The sequence below is a fragment of the Staurois parvus genome, unplaced genomic scaffold, assembly GCF_062004578.1.
Source record: "Staurois parvus isolate SC_StPar_1 unplaced genomic scaffold, SC_StPar_1.0 ptg000056l, whole genome shotgun sequence".
NCBI lineage: Eukaryota > Metazoa > Chordata > Amphibia > Anura > Ranidae > Staurois > Staurois parvus.
Window position 1 is genome coordinate 9,666,166 of NW_028317852.1, and position 20,150 is coordinate 9,686,315.

Consider the following 20,150-nt stretch of genomic DNA (forward strand, 5'->3'; position numbering starts at 1 on the left):
ACGACACCCTCCCAGAACTGGACAACCGCGCTGTAGCCGTCATATAGCATGGTAAGGATGTGGTTAAAGGATAACTTCACCTTTATAAAAAAAATAATAAATGCACATCTTTTAGCAGGTAAAAAAATGTTCATTTATTATTTTTTTTACCAGGAGCCTGCAAAGGATTGCAGTCTTAGGCTCCTGCAGACTGTCAGTGTATCTGTCTGCTCGTACCTCGTATGGCAGGCAGTTACACAATGACAGGAAGCATCAATGAACTATCTAGAGTGCTAAACAGCACCCAGGTATTTCACTGAGAGCCAGCTGCAAAAGCTGTTGGTACATGTAGTCTGTGCATGAACTAAATGGCCGGGCGTGTAGACTGCTGAAACAGTAACATGGCGCATAAGGTGAACATATCCTTTAATCTATATCTGATAGTGATATGGTAGTAATCAAACACTACTAAGGAAATTGTGTTTTGTAGCCAAGCAGAGCTTGCCTCTGCTTTTGATGTTTTGTAAATGTATTTTTCTTTTTTAATTCTTTTTGTAGCACATTATGCATATACACAGTAGGTTTACTGTTAGGCAGGGGAACATGTGAAAGGCATTACCATAAAGTTACAGACAAACCATAAAACATGTAGTCTCAAAGAAAAGAGGTAACCCCTGAAGAGACAGAGTGCAAAAAAACTTTAATCATATCCACCAAAACATGCATACGGGGGTACTTGTTACAGTATACAGTGGACTGTCGGAAATCCCTGCAGTAAGTGCCACGTACATTATGGGGGTCAAGAACCCTAAGTCTAACCCTGAGACTACCAAACACATAATATCTAGGAAGCAAGTGAAGTGTGTTTAGTTTTAAACTTCTAAAGGTGTCCTCTATCTCATAACAGGGACGTGCAGAGGAAAACAAAAACAACGTAGGTTGGGTTATGGTTCCCTACTGTAATAGGGAACAATTACAACAAATAAGCAGTAAAGTAGGGCTGGAGAAAAAAGAAAAAAAGGGGAGGCAGAGGGGGAGCCCGGAAGGAAAGAGAAATTTTAGCTTCAACTGCTCCCCCCTCCCGGGGAGGAGAAAATGGTACTGGCAACCCAGGTCAGGTCTCAGCCAATCAATGTAGCAATGTACTGAGAAAAGTAAGTATGCATTGTCCACGGCATACATGTGTCCCTTATAGAGCAAGGCTGTCAGGCTTTCCATTGATCTTATTTCATTTAGTCTGGCAAGCCAGTGGCTTAGTTGGTGGGGTGCATGGCTTGTACACTAAGGGGCATTGCCATAAAAAGTAATAGGAGTGTGCCCATATCTTTTTTACAGTGCCAGCACATCTTGGAGACCTGAGGGTAAAATTTATTCAGCAAGGCTGGGACTGTGTAACACCTAGACAGTAGTTTGTAGCCCTGTCCCTGAAAGCTTTTGGCAATCGTAGATTTATGACCTAACTTAATGGCCTTGTCCATTTGTGCTGCCAAAAAAGTAACCTATAGTTCCAATTCCCATTTGCGGATACACAGGGAAATAAAAACCGCCAGGGGTGAATTCAGATGCTTATATATTGAGGATGACAGATGTGGAACATACTGGCCATCATTACACAGTCTTTAAAAGGGGGTCAGAGGTCTGGTATATAGTCTCAAGTATGGCATTGACTGCAAAAAGTGGAGCAGTTTGATGAGCTGACCAAGGGCCCAGTGGAGGCTGAACATGAGCACACGGTTGTGTTCAAAATAATAGCAGTGTGTTGAAAGTGAATAAAGCTCAAAATCCTTCTAATAGCTTTTATTTCCATACACACAAATGCATTGGGGAACACTACACATTCTATTCCAAATCAAAACCTGAAGAAAAATATATCAAATTTGTGTTGTTCCTCTAAAAAATTGAAGAAAAGTGAATATTAGACTGTTCAGAAAAATTGCAGTGTTTGTATTCTTCTTTACAAATTCAAACATTCACTATATAAACTGAAAAATGTTTGAAGATTTTGCTTTCCTTTGAATCACTTAATTAATATTTAGTTGTATAAGCACTGTTTCTGAGAACTGCTGTACATCTGTGTTGCATGGAGTCAACCAACTTCTGGCTGGCCACTCCATAACGTCAATCTTGTTGGTCTGGAACCAAGATGTTGCACGTTTACTGGTGTGTTTGGGGTCGTTGTCTTGTTGGAACACCCATTTCAAGGGCATTCCTCTTCAGCATAAGGCAGCATGACCTCCTCAAGTATTCTGATGTATGCAAACTGATCCATGATCCCTGGTATGCGATAAATAGGCCCAACACCGTAGTATGAGAAACATCCCCATATCATGATGCTTGCGCAACCAAGCTTCACTGTCTTCACAGTGTACTGTGGCTTGAATACAGTGTTTCGGGGTCCTCTGACAAACTGTCTCCGGCCACTAGACTCAAAAAGAACAATCTTACTTTCATCAGTCCACAAAATGTTGGTCATTTCTCTTTAGGCCAGTCAATGTGCTCTTTGGCAAATTGTAACCTCTTCAGCCTGTCTTTTTTTCAACAGTGGGACTTTGCGGGGGCTTCTTGCAGATAGCTTGGCTTCACATAGGCGTCTTCTAATTGTAACAGTACTCACAGCTAACTTTAGACCTTCTTTGATCTTCCTGGAGTTGATTGTTGCCATTTTGGCTATTCTTCTATCTATTCGAATGGTAGTTTTTCCCTTTATTCCATGTCTTTCAGTTTTTGGTTGCCATTTAAAGCATTTGTGATCATTTTAGCTGAGCAGCCTATCATTTTCTGCACTTCTTTATATGTTTTCCCCTCTCCAACCAACTTTTTAATCAAGGTACGCTGTTCTTCTGAACAATGTCTGAAACGACCCATTTTCCTCAGAATTTCAGAGAGAAATGCACTGTAACCAGCATGTACAACATTTGCTGCCTTCCTTCCTTAAATAAAGGCAATAATTGACACCTGTTTTTCAAAGAATGAATGACCTCACTAATAGAACTCCACACTGCTATTATTTTGAACATGCCCCTTTCAATTAGTGATTCAATTACACAGAATCAGCAGCATGCATGTCATGACTGTTGGGTCTGTTGGATTTCTATTACTCTACTACACCTGCTAGTAAATTATTTGCCATGTAGAAATATCATTTCTACCAAAAACAGTGATTGATCAGGTTAGTGATGTCTGATTGCTATTAATTTTAACACAACTGTATGTTCTGGGAAGATATCCATCCTCGCTGGAACTACCAGTCTCTGCTAAACATCTGAGCTGCTTACTATCAGAGCCAGGGGGAAAGTCGGGATTACATAATACCAATGTCTTCAGGGAAGGATAAGGGGACAGGCTCTCTTGGGGGAATATCTCTTTAACACAACCCTAGATCTTTATGCTTGATAATATTCTGGTTAGAAGTTCAGTATTCCTTCATTTTGTTCACTTTACAAATGACTGACCTATTGACCCAAAACAGGTATGCAGTATTGAAAGTGTACTTCACTAGTTGCATACATTGAGGTTGATTTGCTGAAGGAGTTGAGAATCTTCACTCCAAAGATATCATAAAATGTACTGCTATCACCCCAAACATAATTTGAGCCTGATGACAAATATATCCTTTAAACAACTGGAAAAGTGTACATTACAAATATTTCACATACATTTAACACACTGTAACTGGTTAGGTGTTTGGAAATAATTATTGTTTATGCATTAAAGTGTTACTTTACCCAGGCCCCTGCATTCACTCTATCTGGTCTCCCACAGTACACACTACATGGAAATGCAATTATTTTAGTAAATATAAACTGCTAAATACCTTTACTCATCAGCAGTTAGAGCAGTCTTGTGACTTCTATCATGGTCCAGCCGAGCACCAGTTAAAGCTTGTAGGAGGAGGAGTTTTCTTTCTGCTCTAAGAGGATGCACAACCCCTGACCTCTGTCTGGACAGTGCCGATTGGCCCTGTGCTGATCACATGCACTCTCTCAAGGAAAAAAAAAACCTCTCTAGCAATACACACGAAATTGAGCATGTGCAGAGTGACTCCACACTGATATGTCTTATCAGGAGATAAGAGGGGGACACTGGAAGAAAGGGAGGCTCAGAGAAGACAAGATCAAACAGTTAATCCTCTGCATTGTGTAAATACTGCTAACTGCTTAGGTTCTACAGTGAGAATATCAAGTATGCTTTACTGCAGGGGTCGTCAAACTTTTTAAACAGGTGGCCAGTCCACGGACCTTCACACTGTTCATATTAAAAAATATGAACAAATTCCTATGCACGCCGCACATATCTTATTTATAGTGCAAAAAAACAGGAAAAAACAATACAATATTTAAAATGTACTGTACACTAACACACTGGACACCACAACGCATTGTACGCTGTAACGCACTGTACTCCGATACACTGGACACCACAATGCACTGTACATTGATACACTGGACACCACAATGCACTGTACCTGGTGCTTGGTGTGTTCTCCTGCTTTACTGTCCTGTTACTCCTCTGGCTGCAGCAAGTGAAATCTGGGGCTTGCAGGCTGCCGCTCAGTGGGTTCTCGCAACTGAGGACCCAGCAAGCAGCCTAGCTATTTGCGCCGGGGTTTCTTTCCCGATTTTTTTTTTAACTTCGGCTGGCCTGGCGGGCCGGATAAATGTCTTCGATATGCCGTGTCTGGCCTGCGGGCCGTAGTTTGAGGACCCCTGCCCTACTGCATATAAAGACTGATTTTACCATTGTGGGTTTAGTAACACGTTAAGAAAACAAAACTATGCAGAAGCTATAGATCATTGTCTGTGCATTAGTGGCAGATGCTCTGTGGACTCTTCCATCACAGCTAGGCCTTCTCTCACAGGGTACAGTATTGCATCCTACTTTACAGTTGCTGGCTTTGAAGGATTGGCTGTTGTGCCTGAGGTCTTAGAAGAAAGAGGACTCCTTCATACTGACTATACCAGCGCCTAAGATGCTGTCTTCTCACAGGATTTACCATGGCATATGTAGAGCATATTTTGTGAGATCTGAAGAGAAAGAATTACATTCTAGAAAATATGCACTGAAGCATATCTTAGAGTTTCATCAATTAGAGATAGATATTTCTTTTTGGCTCTGAGTACTATTTTTGCTTTAGCTATACTTTTCCAGAAGCTGTTGGCTTTGCATTTGCTAGTATAGACACTTGTACAGTGAACGGAGTACATAGCTCCTCCTGTAAGTAAAACTTTTGCACCATGGGACCTGAACCTGGTGTTGCGAGCTCTCCAACATTCTGCTTTTAAACTTGTGAGTAGCATCTTTCTCTCTCTGAGATTACCAGGAAGGTGATCTTTCTGGTGGCTTTTACTTTGGCTCAGAGTATTGGAATTGGCAGCATTTTCTTGTCTCTACCCAAAAGATAAGCTTTACCAAATGTCCTTTCACCATTTCACATTAATCAAGACATTGTCTTATTTTCTTTGTCGATCCTATACAGTCAAAATAAGTGGCTTTATATTGTTTAGACATAAGGGATTGATTTACTAAAACTGAAGAGTGCAAAATCTGGTGCAGCTCTGCATAGAAACCAATTAGCTTCCAGTTTTTTTGTCAAAGCTGAAGTGAACAAGCTGAAGTTCGAAGCTGATTGGCTACCATGCACAGCTGCACCAGATTTTGAAATCAACCTAATAGTTTGAGCTATAAGGGTCAAGCAGCCTTTTGGTGTATTATTGCTAGATGGACTAGACCAGTTGTTATTGTGGATTCTAAACTGCAAAGGGAAGTTCCTTTTTTTCTGGTAATAGTGCATTCCTCTGGGGGCATACAGCAAGTGCTTCTTGGACATTTCAACATCAAGCCTCAGCTTCTCAGGTCTTCTAGGAAGGTGGATGTTCAAGCATCGGCTGATACAAGTTTTGGATGTAAGGTCCTTCAGGCAGCCCTGTAGCGCCTGTTCCCAGCCCTCATAATACTGCTTGGAGACTTCCCTACACTAATAATTAGAAAGCATTGTGTCCTTCCATGTACAATAAAAAAAACAGGATTTTTGACTCATCTATAAAAACCTTTTCTTGAAGTATATCAAAGTATACAGGGATACATACCCTGCTGTCTGCTCTCCTATTGATTGCCACTAAAGCCTACTGGACTGGGAGGTGTTATATGGCTGGTATAATGCCAACTCCCTTTCCTCTCTGAGTGTCAGTGTCTATTCACCTGAAGGTGTCAGTATATAACCCATTGTTAATGATTAGAAGGCTTTGTGTCCTGTGATGTAGTCCAGGAAAATGGATTTTAAAGTTAAATAAAAAATCCTGTTTTCTTTGCATGGTTTTGCCTCCTTGAGCTCGATGCACACTAACTTTGTAATTGCTATAACCTGTGGTTTTGGGACCCCACAATCTTTTTCTTATTTTCCTGACTGCTATAGAGAATATAGAGGTGAAACTCAAAAAAATTTGAATATCGTACAAAAGTTCATTTATTTCAGTAATGCAACTTAAAAGGTGAAACTAATATATGAGATAGACTCATTACATGCAAAGCAAGATAGTTCAAGCCGTGATTTGTCATAAGTGTGATGATTATGGCTTACAGCTCATGAAAACCTCAAATCCGCAATCTCAGAAAATTAGAATATTACATGCAATCAATAAAACAAGGATTGTACATAGAACAATATCGGACCTCTGAAAAGTATAAGCATGCATATGTACTCAGTAGTTGGTTTTGGCCCCTTTTTCAGCAATTACTGCTTCAATGCGGTGTGGCATGGAAGCTATCAGCCTGTGGCACTGCTGAGGTGTTATGGAAGACCAGGATGCTTTAATAGTGGCCTTCAGCTCTTCTGTATTGTTTGGTCTCATGTCTCTCATCTTTCTCTTGGCAATGCCCCATAGATTCTCTATGGGGTTCAGGTCAGGCGAGTTTGCTGGCCAATCAAGCACAGTAATCCCACGGTCATTGAACCAGGTTTTGGTGCTTTTGGTAGTGTGGGCAGGTGCCAAGTCCTGCTGGAAAATTAAGTCAGCATCCCCATAAAGCTTGTCTGTGGAAGGAAGAATGAAGTGCGCCAAATTCTCCTGGTAGATGGCTGCGTTGACCCTGGACTTAATGAAGCACAGTGGACCAACACCAGCAGATGACATGGCTCCCCAAATCAACACAGACTGTGAAAACTTCACACTGGACTTCAAACATCTTGCTGTGTGTGCCTCTCCATTCTTCCTCCATACTCTGGGTCCTTGGTTTCCAAATGAGATGCAAAAGTTGCTCTCATCAGAAAAGAGGACTTTGGACCACTGAGCAACAGACCAGGTCTGTTTTTCTTTAGCCCAGGTAAGACGCTTCTGACGTTGTTTGTTGTTCAGGAGCAGCTTAACAAGAGGAATACAACATTTGAAGCCCATGTCCAGGATTCGTCTGTGTGTGGTGGCTCTTGATGCACTGACTCCAGCCTCAGTCCCCAACACTTTTGAATGGCCTTTTCATGTCAATCCTCTCCAGGCTGTGGTCATCCCTGCTGCTTGTGCACCTTTTTCTTCTACACTTTTCCCTTCCACATAACTTTCTATTAATGTGCTTTGATACAGCACTTTGGAAACATCCAACTTCTTTTACAATTACCTTTTGAGGCTTTCCCTCCTTATGGAGGGTGTCAATGATGGTTTTCTGCACAACTCTCGGGTCAGCAGTCTTTCCCATGATTGTGATTCCTACTGAACCAGACAGAGACCATTTAACGGCTCAGGAACCCTTTGCAGGTGTTATGGCTTAATTAGCTGATTAGAGTGGGACACTTTGAGCCTAAAATATTGCACCTTTTAACAATATTCTAATTTTCTGAGATTGTGGATTTGGGGTTTTCATGAGCTGTAAGCCATAATCATCACAATTATGACAAATCACGGCTTGAACTATCTTGCTTTGCATGTAATGAGTCTATCTCATATATTAGTTTCACCTTTTAAGTTGCATTACTGAAATAAATTAACTTTTGCACGATATTCTAATTTTTTAAGTTTCACCTATATAGTCAGTTGCAGAAAACTACTTTTTTGGTGTCCAGCAGCATTTGAAATATGGTAACTGAAATGAAAAAACAAACAAAAAAAAAAAAAAGAGGAACATGGACTCCCAAGTGAAAATGTTGACCCTGCACAAAGGCATCAAAATCCACACTAATATAACTACATGTTTATTGCTCATTATATACGAAGATAAAAATATTTTAATAACATAAAAATAATAATTAAAAAAAATTTAAATGGTAATTAAAAAGGAAATAAATTGTTGCAGAAGATCTATTTTCACTGCTCATCACAGTTGGCCAAAGAATAGAAAAAAAACTTCAAGCTGTGGTTCAGTTAGCTGTATGTTTAAAATACATCTGACTGCGAACAAGTTTTAATGCAAACAAGTTGAAAATGTTTGGTTACTGAAGACAGATGTGCCCCATGAGGACACTTCAGCAACTCAACACTGTAATGGGCAGGAGAGCTGTGGGTTTCACAAGTAATTGTCTGATTACATGCTTACTTGGCAAAATGTGCAGTGAAGTTGCTTACTACTCAGTTTTTATAGGTATTTTCCACTAACATTAAAATAAGGCAGCAACAAACTGAATAAAGGGAATTTGGAAGTACTATGTAAACAAGAGGCCTGTTGACCAGCTAGAGATTATAAGGCATAACATAGAAATCAAATCACTTTAATAGAAAAAAAAAGGCTCATCAAAATTGCATCACACACAGTGTAACTGCATGGAATCGGTTATCCAGTGACATTTTGTTACTTTTCTGTAACTATATGATCTAGGACTGTAAGTCCTATGACTATAGCCATAATAAAGAGGACCCAGACATACTAATAGTTAAGTGGGAAACAGCAGCAAACGGAAATAGGGATGTAGCTCACAGCGGTAATTAAAATATTTAAAGCGGAACTTTACTCTCTTGATCATTAATTATTTTTAATCCTAATGCTGCTAGCCTTAGCAAATAGATAGGAGGATATATAATAATTACTGGTTTTAAACTTTTTTTTTTTAATTTTTCAGTTTTTGCCTAAGTAACACACTTCTGCCTGCATGCCGGAGAGAAGGGCAGTTGGATTCCAGGAAGTAAATACTACATGAATCATCTGCACTTACTCAAGATGGTGGTGGATAGTGCTAGGGATTTCTCAACAAAATAAAGCATGGAGACATGGATGGATTGAATTGAATAGCGTTTTTGGTTTGTGATACTCAGATACTTTAAAACTGCATTAGTAAGAGAGAATGTAACTACTATTTAACTACTTCCCGCCCGGCCTATAGTAAAATGACGGTTGGGCGAACCTCTCATCCCTCCGATATGACGTCCATCCTGGATCACGCTTTGCCCGTGCCCACAGGGCTGCACTGTTGCGAGATCTGTAACTGGCTGTGTACCTTGGACACGGCCGATGATAGATCTGTGCAATCTGTGTTGCCAGTAACATGTGACCTGCTGTAACCAATCACAGCAGGTCACATGACAGTTGTATACAATGGATGGCTTCCTTTCATGCCATCCATTGTATACAAGTGTGTCTAGCTGTGAATGATCACAGTGATCACATGCACAGGCTGGGCCAATCACAGCCCATTTGTGTCATGTGATTAGCCGTGACCAATCACAGCTAATCACAACAAAAAAAACCTGAATGAATCAATTTCATTCAATTAAATGCTTGCTTATAGCAAAGAAATTCTTTGCTATAAGCAATCAAATTCTGTAAAAAAAAATACTGATCACTTCCCCAAAGTAGTACAATGTTGCTATGGTAACATTACACTATTTTGGTCATAGTGTAATATGAAAAAAAAAAATTTTAAAAAATAAAAAAATTAATAAAAAATAAAAAAAAAATGTAAAAACAATTATTTTTTTTTTCTGTACTGTCACCAGTCAGTGTCCCTGATCACTACCACACCAGTTATATGATGACGCTGTACTGCACTGGTAACCGTATGTAAAAAGAAATTGTGAAAATATTATAACATTATAACATTTTCTAACAAATTAGGACAAAAAAATTACAACTTCAAAAAACTGGCCATGCCTCTTATGAAGTACGTCGGACTGTCTACTTTGCAAAAAGGGATCATTTGGTGGATATCTGTACTGTTCTGTCATTTTTGGGCCTCAAGAAATTAGATTGGCCATCAGCACTTCAGGACTGACCAATTTTCAGATATATACAGTACCATAGTTTGTGAACTCTATAACTTTCTGACAGACTAAATAATAAACACTGATTTGGGTTATTAACACCAAAGAAATGTGGCAGAATAAATCTTGGCCTACATTTATGAAGAACAATTATTTATTTGCAAACTTTTATAACAGAAACAAAGAAACATGGGATTTTTTCAAAATTTTGGGTATTTTTTGTTAATTTAGCAAAAAAAAAAAAAAAAACCCCAGTGGTGATTAAATACCACCAAAAGAAAGCTCTAGTTGTGTGAACAAAATGATAAAATGTTAGCTTGGGTACAGTATTGAATGACCACTTTGTCATTCAAAGTGTGAGAGCACTGAAACCTGAAAATTGGCCTGGGCAGGAAGGGGGTAAAAGTGCCCTGTATTGAAGTGATTAAAAAGAAGATCCATTATTCTGTGACCATTTAGCATTATGTGGCTTTGTTTGTACATACATGAATACCAAACCAAGCCAGCGGCATGCCACATAAGCAGTGATTAACAAAAAATATACATTTATTAAGTTATGTTCACTTGGTTAATAGATTTTGTATTAGGCCCCGCTCACATTTCGGTGATTAGGAATTGCGGGAAAAATTAATTTGATTCTGCCCTTGATTCCAAATCTTGACGAAATGTGCACAATGCATTTAAGTGCAATTCAACTTGAACGGCACCCCAAAACATGGTTCGATTTTGTCACTTTGCAAAATGCATGTTTAAAATTGCGCCTGTCTAAGGGACAAAATTTGGTTCTTTGGCTGCCCTATACGCGACATGCAGAAATGCGTGTCAAACTCTTAAAATCCCAAGCAGGAACCTACATTCCAGCTACTTGATATGTGAACGGGGTCTTATGGAAATGAGAGCACTGATACATCTCTGATGTACACTTGATCACTCGTACATTTCCACTGACATTTCCATTTAGCGTTCCATGCACTTTAATATTCCTCAAGAGTTTTTTAGATTGTAAGCTCCAACGAGAAAGGCCCTCTGATCCCCCCTGTATTGAATTGTATTGTAACTGTACTGTCTGCCTTCATGTTGCAAAGTGCTGTGCAAAATGTTAGCACTATTTAAATCCTGTACTATAATAATTATTAGAAATCTTTATTGGTCAATGGTATTTTACTCTCCCTGACTAAAATTAAAATAAATACTTGTGAGCCACTAGAAGTATTCTTACACTTTAAATAATTATGTGCTTATATGATAATCATGTGATTATTGTGAATTACTGGGATACTTTCTAATTAATTAATCAAGTGTTTAAATAAATTCTTTATAAAATTAAAATATATTAGATCGCTGGGTACTTAATACACCCTCTCCAGGTGTATGGATGTATATATTAAATGTCAGTACTGTACCGCGCTCCAATGTATACAACTCTCAATAATAATACAAATCCAATTTTCTATAAACTTCAAAAAACTACATCCCCCAGAGGAAGCTACGAGTCCCTGTGGCGTAACGCGTAGGGGAGGGGCGGTGACGTCATCACGCATCCACGGAGGAACGGCAAGCACATTCAGTGAAGGCAGACACACCTGCAAGGCTGGTTGTATAGTAGGATTTGGATACTTTTTGGATACATTTGCACACAAAGCGCTACTTTTGTTTAGAGCATGTGAGTGGGAAACCAATAGCTTTAAATAAATAACTTTTATCCCGGATAAGACACTATGTCTCTGTTTCTCTCTTTATATGTATCGAGCATGGAGGAATAAGCAGCCAGTGGAGAAAGTTCTATTGAGGAGGCTGTGTTGGGGAGAGAGGAGAGAAGAAAGGAGGGAGAGGTTCACGGCTGTGAACACTGATCCATCATACAGATTAGTTTGAACTTTAAATACCATCGCATCTCTGATGAACTGAATTGTCATTTCCATATATATTTATTCTGGTTTATATGCACAATATATCTTTTCATTTTTTCACTTTTTATATATGAATTAATGGTGTTATCAATTATGATTTTTGGTTGGATTAATATATTTAATTATTGATATATTGAAGATACACGGAGTCATTTAATAACACTATTATAGAAAATTGGATTTGTATTATTATTGAGAGTTGTATACATTGGAGCGCGGTACAGTACTGACATTTAATATTTACTCTCCCTGACTGTTCAAACTTCTTGAAACTGCAGTAATCAGAAATTAGACCTCGTGTTACAAGTCTTCTAAGTACATCTAAAAGTGCCTTACAAACATATGAGAACATTCATCAGATCTGACTGTTTACAGCTTGGATTCAGGAATGTTCAAATGTCTGTGCACCTTTTCCAATGTACCATATCCAAGTCAGCAACTTGGAAGAATCAATCAATTGCAATGGATTTTTCCCACCAATATCTACTGTTTTGCTTCTAAGACAACCTGTGATGCAGCACCCTCTATTAGGACTCTATAAGCATAAACATGCACGTTCAAGCCATGTGTATAGAACAGGGTTTCTCGACCAGGGTTCCTCCAGAGGTTGCTAGGGGTTCCTTGAGCATAGAGCAAATTATGTCTGTCAAAAGTTCTCACTGACATCACTGATCTTTTTAGCTCTCTGTAAGGGGGTAATTCTTCTTCATGACCGATGTATCATGAGTTGTAGATATAGTAAATTTTATCAGGGGGTTTCCTGAGACCGGAAAGTTATTTCAAGGGTTTCTCTATGTTCAAAGAGTTGAGAAAGGCTGATGCAGAACAATTGTTTAGAATGGGCTTCAAATGGCCAGACTATGTATGCAGAGAGGCCAACTTTGAGTATGTTTGGTTAAGAAACCTAGAGAATGGAAAATCTAAGATCGAAACATCTGCCTTTGTAAATTGTGCCCTAATACTACCACAATCCAAAAGTTAAGCTTAGACAGTGTATATACCTCTGAAACCAAAACCTGGTACCACAATCCAAACTTGTTTGTATATCAGACAGAAGACATGTCCATGTGAGGCTTTATACTACTTACCTGGCAATAGTTCTCTATCAGCATTTTCTGTACACCCAGGATATGGATAAAAAAGATGTCCCTTTTCTAGGGGATATGGGAGAATCCTAAATGCTTTTATGGAGAAAAAAAAGTAAGTTTTTATAAGTTAATAAAGATTATTCTCATGACAAAAAATATAAAAATATGCTTAAACACGTAAAACATGTAGTTCTTATTATTCTTACACTTAGAGGTCACCTCCAATCTATGGCTATAATGCAGTAGTTTTCTGAAATACCTCAAATTAAAAAAATCATTATGGCCACTAAATGGAGCTGACAATCGTGTGTTACAAACAATACAGCAATCATTTTCATCCACACAGCAATTTTTTAACCAGTTGCCATCTGTCCTATAAGCAGTTTCACTGCTACAGGGTGGACTCCCTGCGCAAAATCACATATATATATATATATATATATATATATACACAGACACACATATATATATATATACATACACACACACACACATATATATATATATATATATATATATATATATATATATAAATATATATACACACACACACATATATATATATATATACACACACACATACACATATATACATACAGACACACACACATACACATATATACATACAGACACACACACACACACACATATATACACACACACACACACACACACACACACACACATATATATATGTGTATATATACACACACACACACACATATATATACACACACACACACACACACACACATATATACACACACACACACACACACACACACACACACACATATATATATTTATATTTATTTGATCCGCACTCCCGCTGCGATCGCAGGTAGTGGACGCGCTCGCCGACCCGGCGGTGCAGCACCGATCAGTCAGCAGATTCAGGCCAGTAATGTTTGGCCTGGATCTGCTGAGTGATCACTCCCCTATCACAGATCTTCCTGTGCCTGTGTTTACATTACACAGGCAAAGATGCAATCCCCTCTCTCTGGAGCACACTCCGTTCCAGAGAAAGAAGAAAGCAGATCCAAGTGAGACAAAAGCACTACACCTTACAGTAAAAGCACTGATAGGTCACATTTAACCCCCTGATCACTCCCCAGTTAACCCCTTCACTGCCCTGTCACCAGTGTCATTAGTACAGTGTACAAATATTTTTTACTGATCACTGTATTAGTGTCATGGGCAACTTCAGATAGTGTTAGCGTCAGTTAGTTTCCCTCCCTGATAGCGTCAGATTACCAGCCACTAAATCAGTCATCAAATTTAACCCCTTGATTGTCAGGAACACACATACATTGCTATTATAGTGTCTGAACGGATCAATATCTTGACCAGTTCAGCACTATACCAGCTTTCATAATAGTATAGTGTCCCTAAAAATGCAGCGTTAGCAGCATCAGCCCCGGAACCTGCTTTTAGCCCCTACGCGTACTCCCCCCACTCCCCCAGCAAGTGCAGTGTCAGTAGATCACTGTCACTTGATACACTGAACAAAAACGCAGGGTTAGCAAGTTCAGGCCTGATCTCTGCTTTCACTAGCAGGTCAATTTTTTTGTAGCAGTTTAAGCAGTCCCTGACAGACAAGTGCTCTTTTTACTGTGAGTCGCAAAAGGTACCTATAAATTTAGTGGACAAAATGTCCAAAGAAAGGTACTCTAGTGAACAGGCTTACAGGATTCAGAGTATGTCAGATGAGAGCAAAGGGGAAGACTCACTGACAGAATTCGCCTCAAAATACGAACCTGTAGACAACAGCAGCACACTGACTATGGAATAGAGGTCCATGCTAAGGTCAGGTGTACCCGATTAAGATCCCCGACCCAGTTCCCAGGTTGCTGAGGTGTTACAATTGCATGATGATTCTCATTATCAGTGTCAGTACTAGTGCCACTCTACCTTTTGGTAAACTGGCGAGCACCAGCAGCCTAGTACATCCTGGTCTTTTACATACCAGCACTGAAGTATCACTTGGTGATGTGGCAGGTCATATAAATGCAGTGGCTAGCACAAGTAGTGTCCCGCAGCCACCAAGAAATCGTACACAGGCCCGTAGAGCCCACAGTGTCCTTACGGATGGCCCGTAGAGCCCACAGTGTCCTTACGGATGTGCTTGCAAATCCTGATTGGAAGCCCACAAATTCTGCAGCACCCGTACTTCTCCCATTCACTGCCCAACCTGGAATCACAGTAAATTTAACTACTTCCTTTGATTTTATTGGAGCTGTTTTTCATGGAAGATCTGTATGAATTGATTGTGGATCAAAGCAATTTATACCCAAAATAATTTATTGCCGCCAACCCAAATTCAAACCTTACCAGACCATTTTCATGGAAACCTATTACGGTTTCTGATATTAAAGTTTTTGCCTGGGTCCTAGTGCCCGCCTGCCTGTATGCCTTGTCGGGATCCTGCGCATGCGCAGATTCATGCGCCACGGCAATCTTCCCTGACAGAAGTGAAAGGACAAACAGGATGTTTTTGTCCTGTCTTCCATTCAACCATCCAAATTTCCACGGCAGCTGGTGTTGAAAAGCCCCTCTGTGTGCACAACTATAACATTAACATGGGAGGGGTGGACTTGAATGAACTGATGATGAAGCTTTACCCAGTTTCCCGAAAAGCCAGACGCTGGTACAAAAAAATGTGTTTCAATTGGCTCTATATAACACTTTTGTGCTTTACAAAGCAACTGGACAAAGTGGATCCTTACTAAAATTTTAGAAAGAGATCATCATGGCCCTTTTGTATCCAGAAGGTGCTGTGGCCCAAACCCCCAACCCAAAAGACACCCAAAAAAGATGTGTCTGTAGTAGACATGGAATTAGGCGTGACACAACCGCTTTTTTGTCCCTCCTGTCCTGGCCAACCTGGTCTGCCTCAAGGACTGCTTCCGATGCTACCATACACTAGTGGACATTTGTATAGGGTACAGCACCGCAAAGTCAAGGGCACATATATACACAGGGTCTCGAAAGATGTTAGGTATTCAGGAAATTGGCTATCACATTTTTAGGGACCCTACCATCTGGATTGTTAGTTTAAAAAAAAAACAAAAGTAAAAAAAATAAAAAACAAAAATAGTTGTCATTTTATTGAGTTACTTTTTTTATTGTTAATGTTTTATTGAGTTACTGTTTTATTGTTACCCTTTTATTGTTAACCTGTTTTCTTGCCATTCAGTTGCAGCACGGATCTGTTTATTCTGACAGCAACAAGGTCTTGCTCTCAGAACATACATAAGTGTGTGCAGCGCTGTTGGATGAGATTTTTCATCTGCAGATTAAAAAAAAGAGTATATATGCCCAAGCATGAGGGCCTAGGGTGGCCTGTGGGTGGATTGCCCCTATGCTTCGGCATATAAAGTATATTTAAACAACAAAGCTGATTGGATACCAGAATGGCACCTATTATCTCTATAGTCTAAGAAACTGGAAGCTACGAGTATTTCATCACTTCAGTTTCACTGGATATAAACAGCACCATTTTTAAATTGGGTAAGAATCTGATCACACCAATCTTGGTGAGATCAGATGACGTAAGGTCAGAGGAGATATCTAGAGTCTAATAGACCCCAGATTTCGCAGAAAAGAATACCTGTCACTGTCTATTGCTGTCACAGGGGAAATCTACATTCCCTGTGATAACAATAAAAGTGATTAAAAAAAAAGGACAGTGCAAAAAAAAATCTAAAATAAAACCCAAAAAAAACAATTTAAAGGATCCTTGCCCCCTCGGGCTCCTCTATGTGGCTAGGCTCCCAAAAGGTTTCACACATGTTGTTTCCCCATACTCGGTAGAAGTAGCAGAATGTTTTTTGATGTGTAAAGCTGAAAAAAGTGTGGGGAAAAAAGTGTGGAAAAAAGGACATAAATTGCGTTTGGGTACAACATTGCATGATAGCACAATTACCAGTTGAAATAGTGCAGCGCTGAATAACAAAAAATTGCCTGGTCAGAAAGGGGGTAAATCCTCTGGAGGGCAAGTGGTTAAACATAGACCCCATAGTATAATGGATCAAAGCGCTCCATAAGGCTGGATACAGATAAGAAACAGATACCAGATGCTGTCTCACTATACGTCTGTTGTGGTTTGCAGTAACTTGTGATATGGCATTGCTGCAGGTTATGACACTATTCTAAGGAGGTGGTGACTGTGAAAACCAAGAACATAGGCTGCAACAGCCATGTAGATCAAAGTTGTAACTTTCTAATATTCTCAAATGTGTATGTGTAGTCATATAGTTGATAACATTTCTCAGATTAGGCACACATGTACTTGTGAAGAATTGTTATGCACAAATAGTATTTATTTAATGGGTCACTCTCACATCTTCCTCACATTAACTAAAGTGGAGCTTTATAATACACAGTGCATATGCTGTCAGTCTCTCCTACAAAGTTCTCAAGACACACTAATGCTCTTTAGCAGAAGATGGGAATATGATACATCATATAAATACTTCTCATGACACAAGCCCAAAGAAGGAAGAAAAAGTAACTGAATACACGCTTAAATTAAAGATAAAGCTTCTCCGACATAATAATTTTATATTAACTATTATCACCAAATCACATACATGTACGTCATTTTGGCTTTAACCTGGTATCGTTTATTTCGCTGGTTGCCGGCTTTTATGTAAAAGTCAGACCAGAATGAAAGCCGGCACTTTCGCTGGCTTACCACAGGGATCACTCAGGACCAGAAGGTCCCGAAAATCGAAAGCAACAAGCATTTTTGTGACTTCCAGTTCTCGGAAGTAAACATCGCCAATTTTAAATAGGGAGAGCACCTGAATGCATTGATCCTGGTGTGATCAGATGTTTTTAGGGCAGAAGATAGATTGAGGTCTAACAGACCCCCGATATCTCCATAAAGAGTACCTGTCACTGCCTATTGATGTCGCAAGGGATGCTTACAATCCTTGTGACAGCAAAAAAAGTGATTACAAAAATTAAAGAAACAGTGCAAAAATAAAAACAAACAAATAAATAATAAATTAAAACATTTTTAAAGCAACCCTTCACCCCATGCTCACATGCAAAAATAAATGCATTAACATAAAAGTCCTGCACACATACATAAAGAGAGAGTGTAGTATTGCTGTGAACATTAGAGCGAGTGCAAACTTTAAACTGGTAACCTGTAAGGGTTTTCAAAGCATGGCCTAAGGCCACATAGTTTGTCGCTATTCCATGAGTATGGGCAATTTTAAAGCACGACATATTAGGTATCTATTTACTCGGTGTAAGACCATCTTTTATATTTTACAAAAAAGTGGGTATTATATTGTGTTTGTGAGCACTAAAGTTCATTAAAGTACATTTTTCTTCAAAAAAAAAAAAAACACTACGCAAATAATGTTTGACATAAAAAATTGATAAACTCACCATTTTATTCTCTAGGGCCTCTGCTAACAATAAATACTGTATTGACAATTAGGATGCCTGGCTTTACACGCACATGAACTTTAATGGAATCCCAGTCTTGGCCCATAAGGTTCAATATTAAGTTGGCCCACCTTCTGCAGCTCAAGCCCTCAGGCCTGAGTTTTCTGCATATGGCCGGCCCGGCGCAATAATACTAGGCACTTCAACGAAGTGCCTTTGAAAATCACAGTTAAGAGTCAATCTAATGACTCATACAAGCACCTTTTGCACTGTTTGACTTCAGGTTTTAACCAAACACCTGTTTTAATAACCTCTGCATAACTATATTTAATCACTGGACAGATACATGTGGTTGATGTAAATAAATTGCACAAGCACACTGATGATGCACTAGCCAATAGGGTTCATTGAACTCCATAAGCTGTGTTTGGAAGCTTCATTGTGCTTCCTTAAAACAAACTTTGAAGCAGGCAGTGCAAAGATGAGCTGTCAGGTAGGCTCTAAATGCTCATCTACATAAACCATATGCTGTTCCACTTAAAGACTACTGCTACTGGCCACATAAAGATCAGAGTATTTTAGTAAGATGTATGGATGTCGCTGCTAAAAAAATTAAGTCGATGTTTAGGAGTAACTACTGTGAAGAACCCTCCTCAGCAACTCTTGAGAAAGTATAACAATGTCAGATAACAGAGTCTGTGGTTAATGTTTTTTTACCTTAATGCATTCTATGTATTAAGATGAAAAAAATCCTTCTGAGCATTAGGATCCCCTCATATCCCCCTTATTCTTACCTGAGCATGATCTGATCCAGCGATGTGCATGAGAGCAGCGTCTGTCAATCAAATACTGTGATGAGGGAGTGGGGGGTGGGGCTGAGTCGCTTGTTCTGTGTCAATGGATGGAGACAGGGTGGCTTGGGTGCAAACGCGCATAGGTGCCCCCATTGAAAGCATCTTTCCACTGGCTTCCGATTGCCCAACGCATAAAATTAAAATTATTAAACACTGACGTACAAAGCTGTTCATAACACTGACACAAACTACATCACCGACCTGATATCCATCTACCACCGAAAACGCACTCTCCACTCCTCACAAGACCTCCTACTCTCTAGTTCCCTGGTCTCCTCCTCCCATGCCCGTCTCCAGGACTTCTCCAGGGCTTCCCCCATCCTCTGGAACTCACTACCCCAATCCATCAGACTGTCACCTACCCTCCTCACCTTTAGGCGCACCCTGAAAACCCATCTCTTCAGAGAAGCCTACCCTGTCCTCACCTAATTGCCCATCTCCTCCTCTCTTCCCACCACTCCATCCCCAACAGCTATTTCCTCCTGTACCACTCTCCCCTCCCTCCTAGATTGTAAGCTCCAAGGAGCAGGGCCCACAAACCCCTCGTGTATTGTATTGTTACTGTGCTGTCTTGTGTACTGTCTCCCATTATAATGTACAGCGCTGAGCAAAATGTTGGCGCTATATAAATACTGTATAATAATAATAATGAGGACACTCTCCAGAGAGAAGAAGCCTGGAGCGCCGGTGGGGGGACCCCAGAACAGGAGAATCAGAGCTACCCTATGTAAAACTATT

General features: G+C 39.6%; 1 protein-coding gene across 7 annotated transcripts in view; it reads right to left on the reverse strand.

Moving 5' to 3' along the window:
• LOC149469991 (suppressor of tumorigenicity 7 protein homolog) overlaps positions 1-20,150 on the reverse strand; it is a 281,605-nt gene that overhangs the window by 114,239 nt on the left and 147,216 nt on the right. For 3 of the 7 annotated variants that reach the window (XM_089668328.1, XM_089668322.1, XM_089668323.1), the window contains one exon: positions 13,156-13,248. The exons of the other annotated variants lie outside the window; for them this stretch is intronic. In XM_089668328.1, the coding sequence (XP_089524454.1) occupies positions 13,156-13,248 (93 nt within the window). The remainder of the gene's footprint in view (positions 1-13,155; positions 13,249-20,150) is intronic. 7 annotated transcript variants of the gene reach the window in all.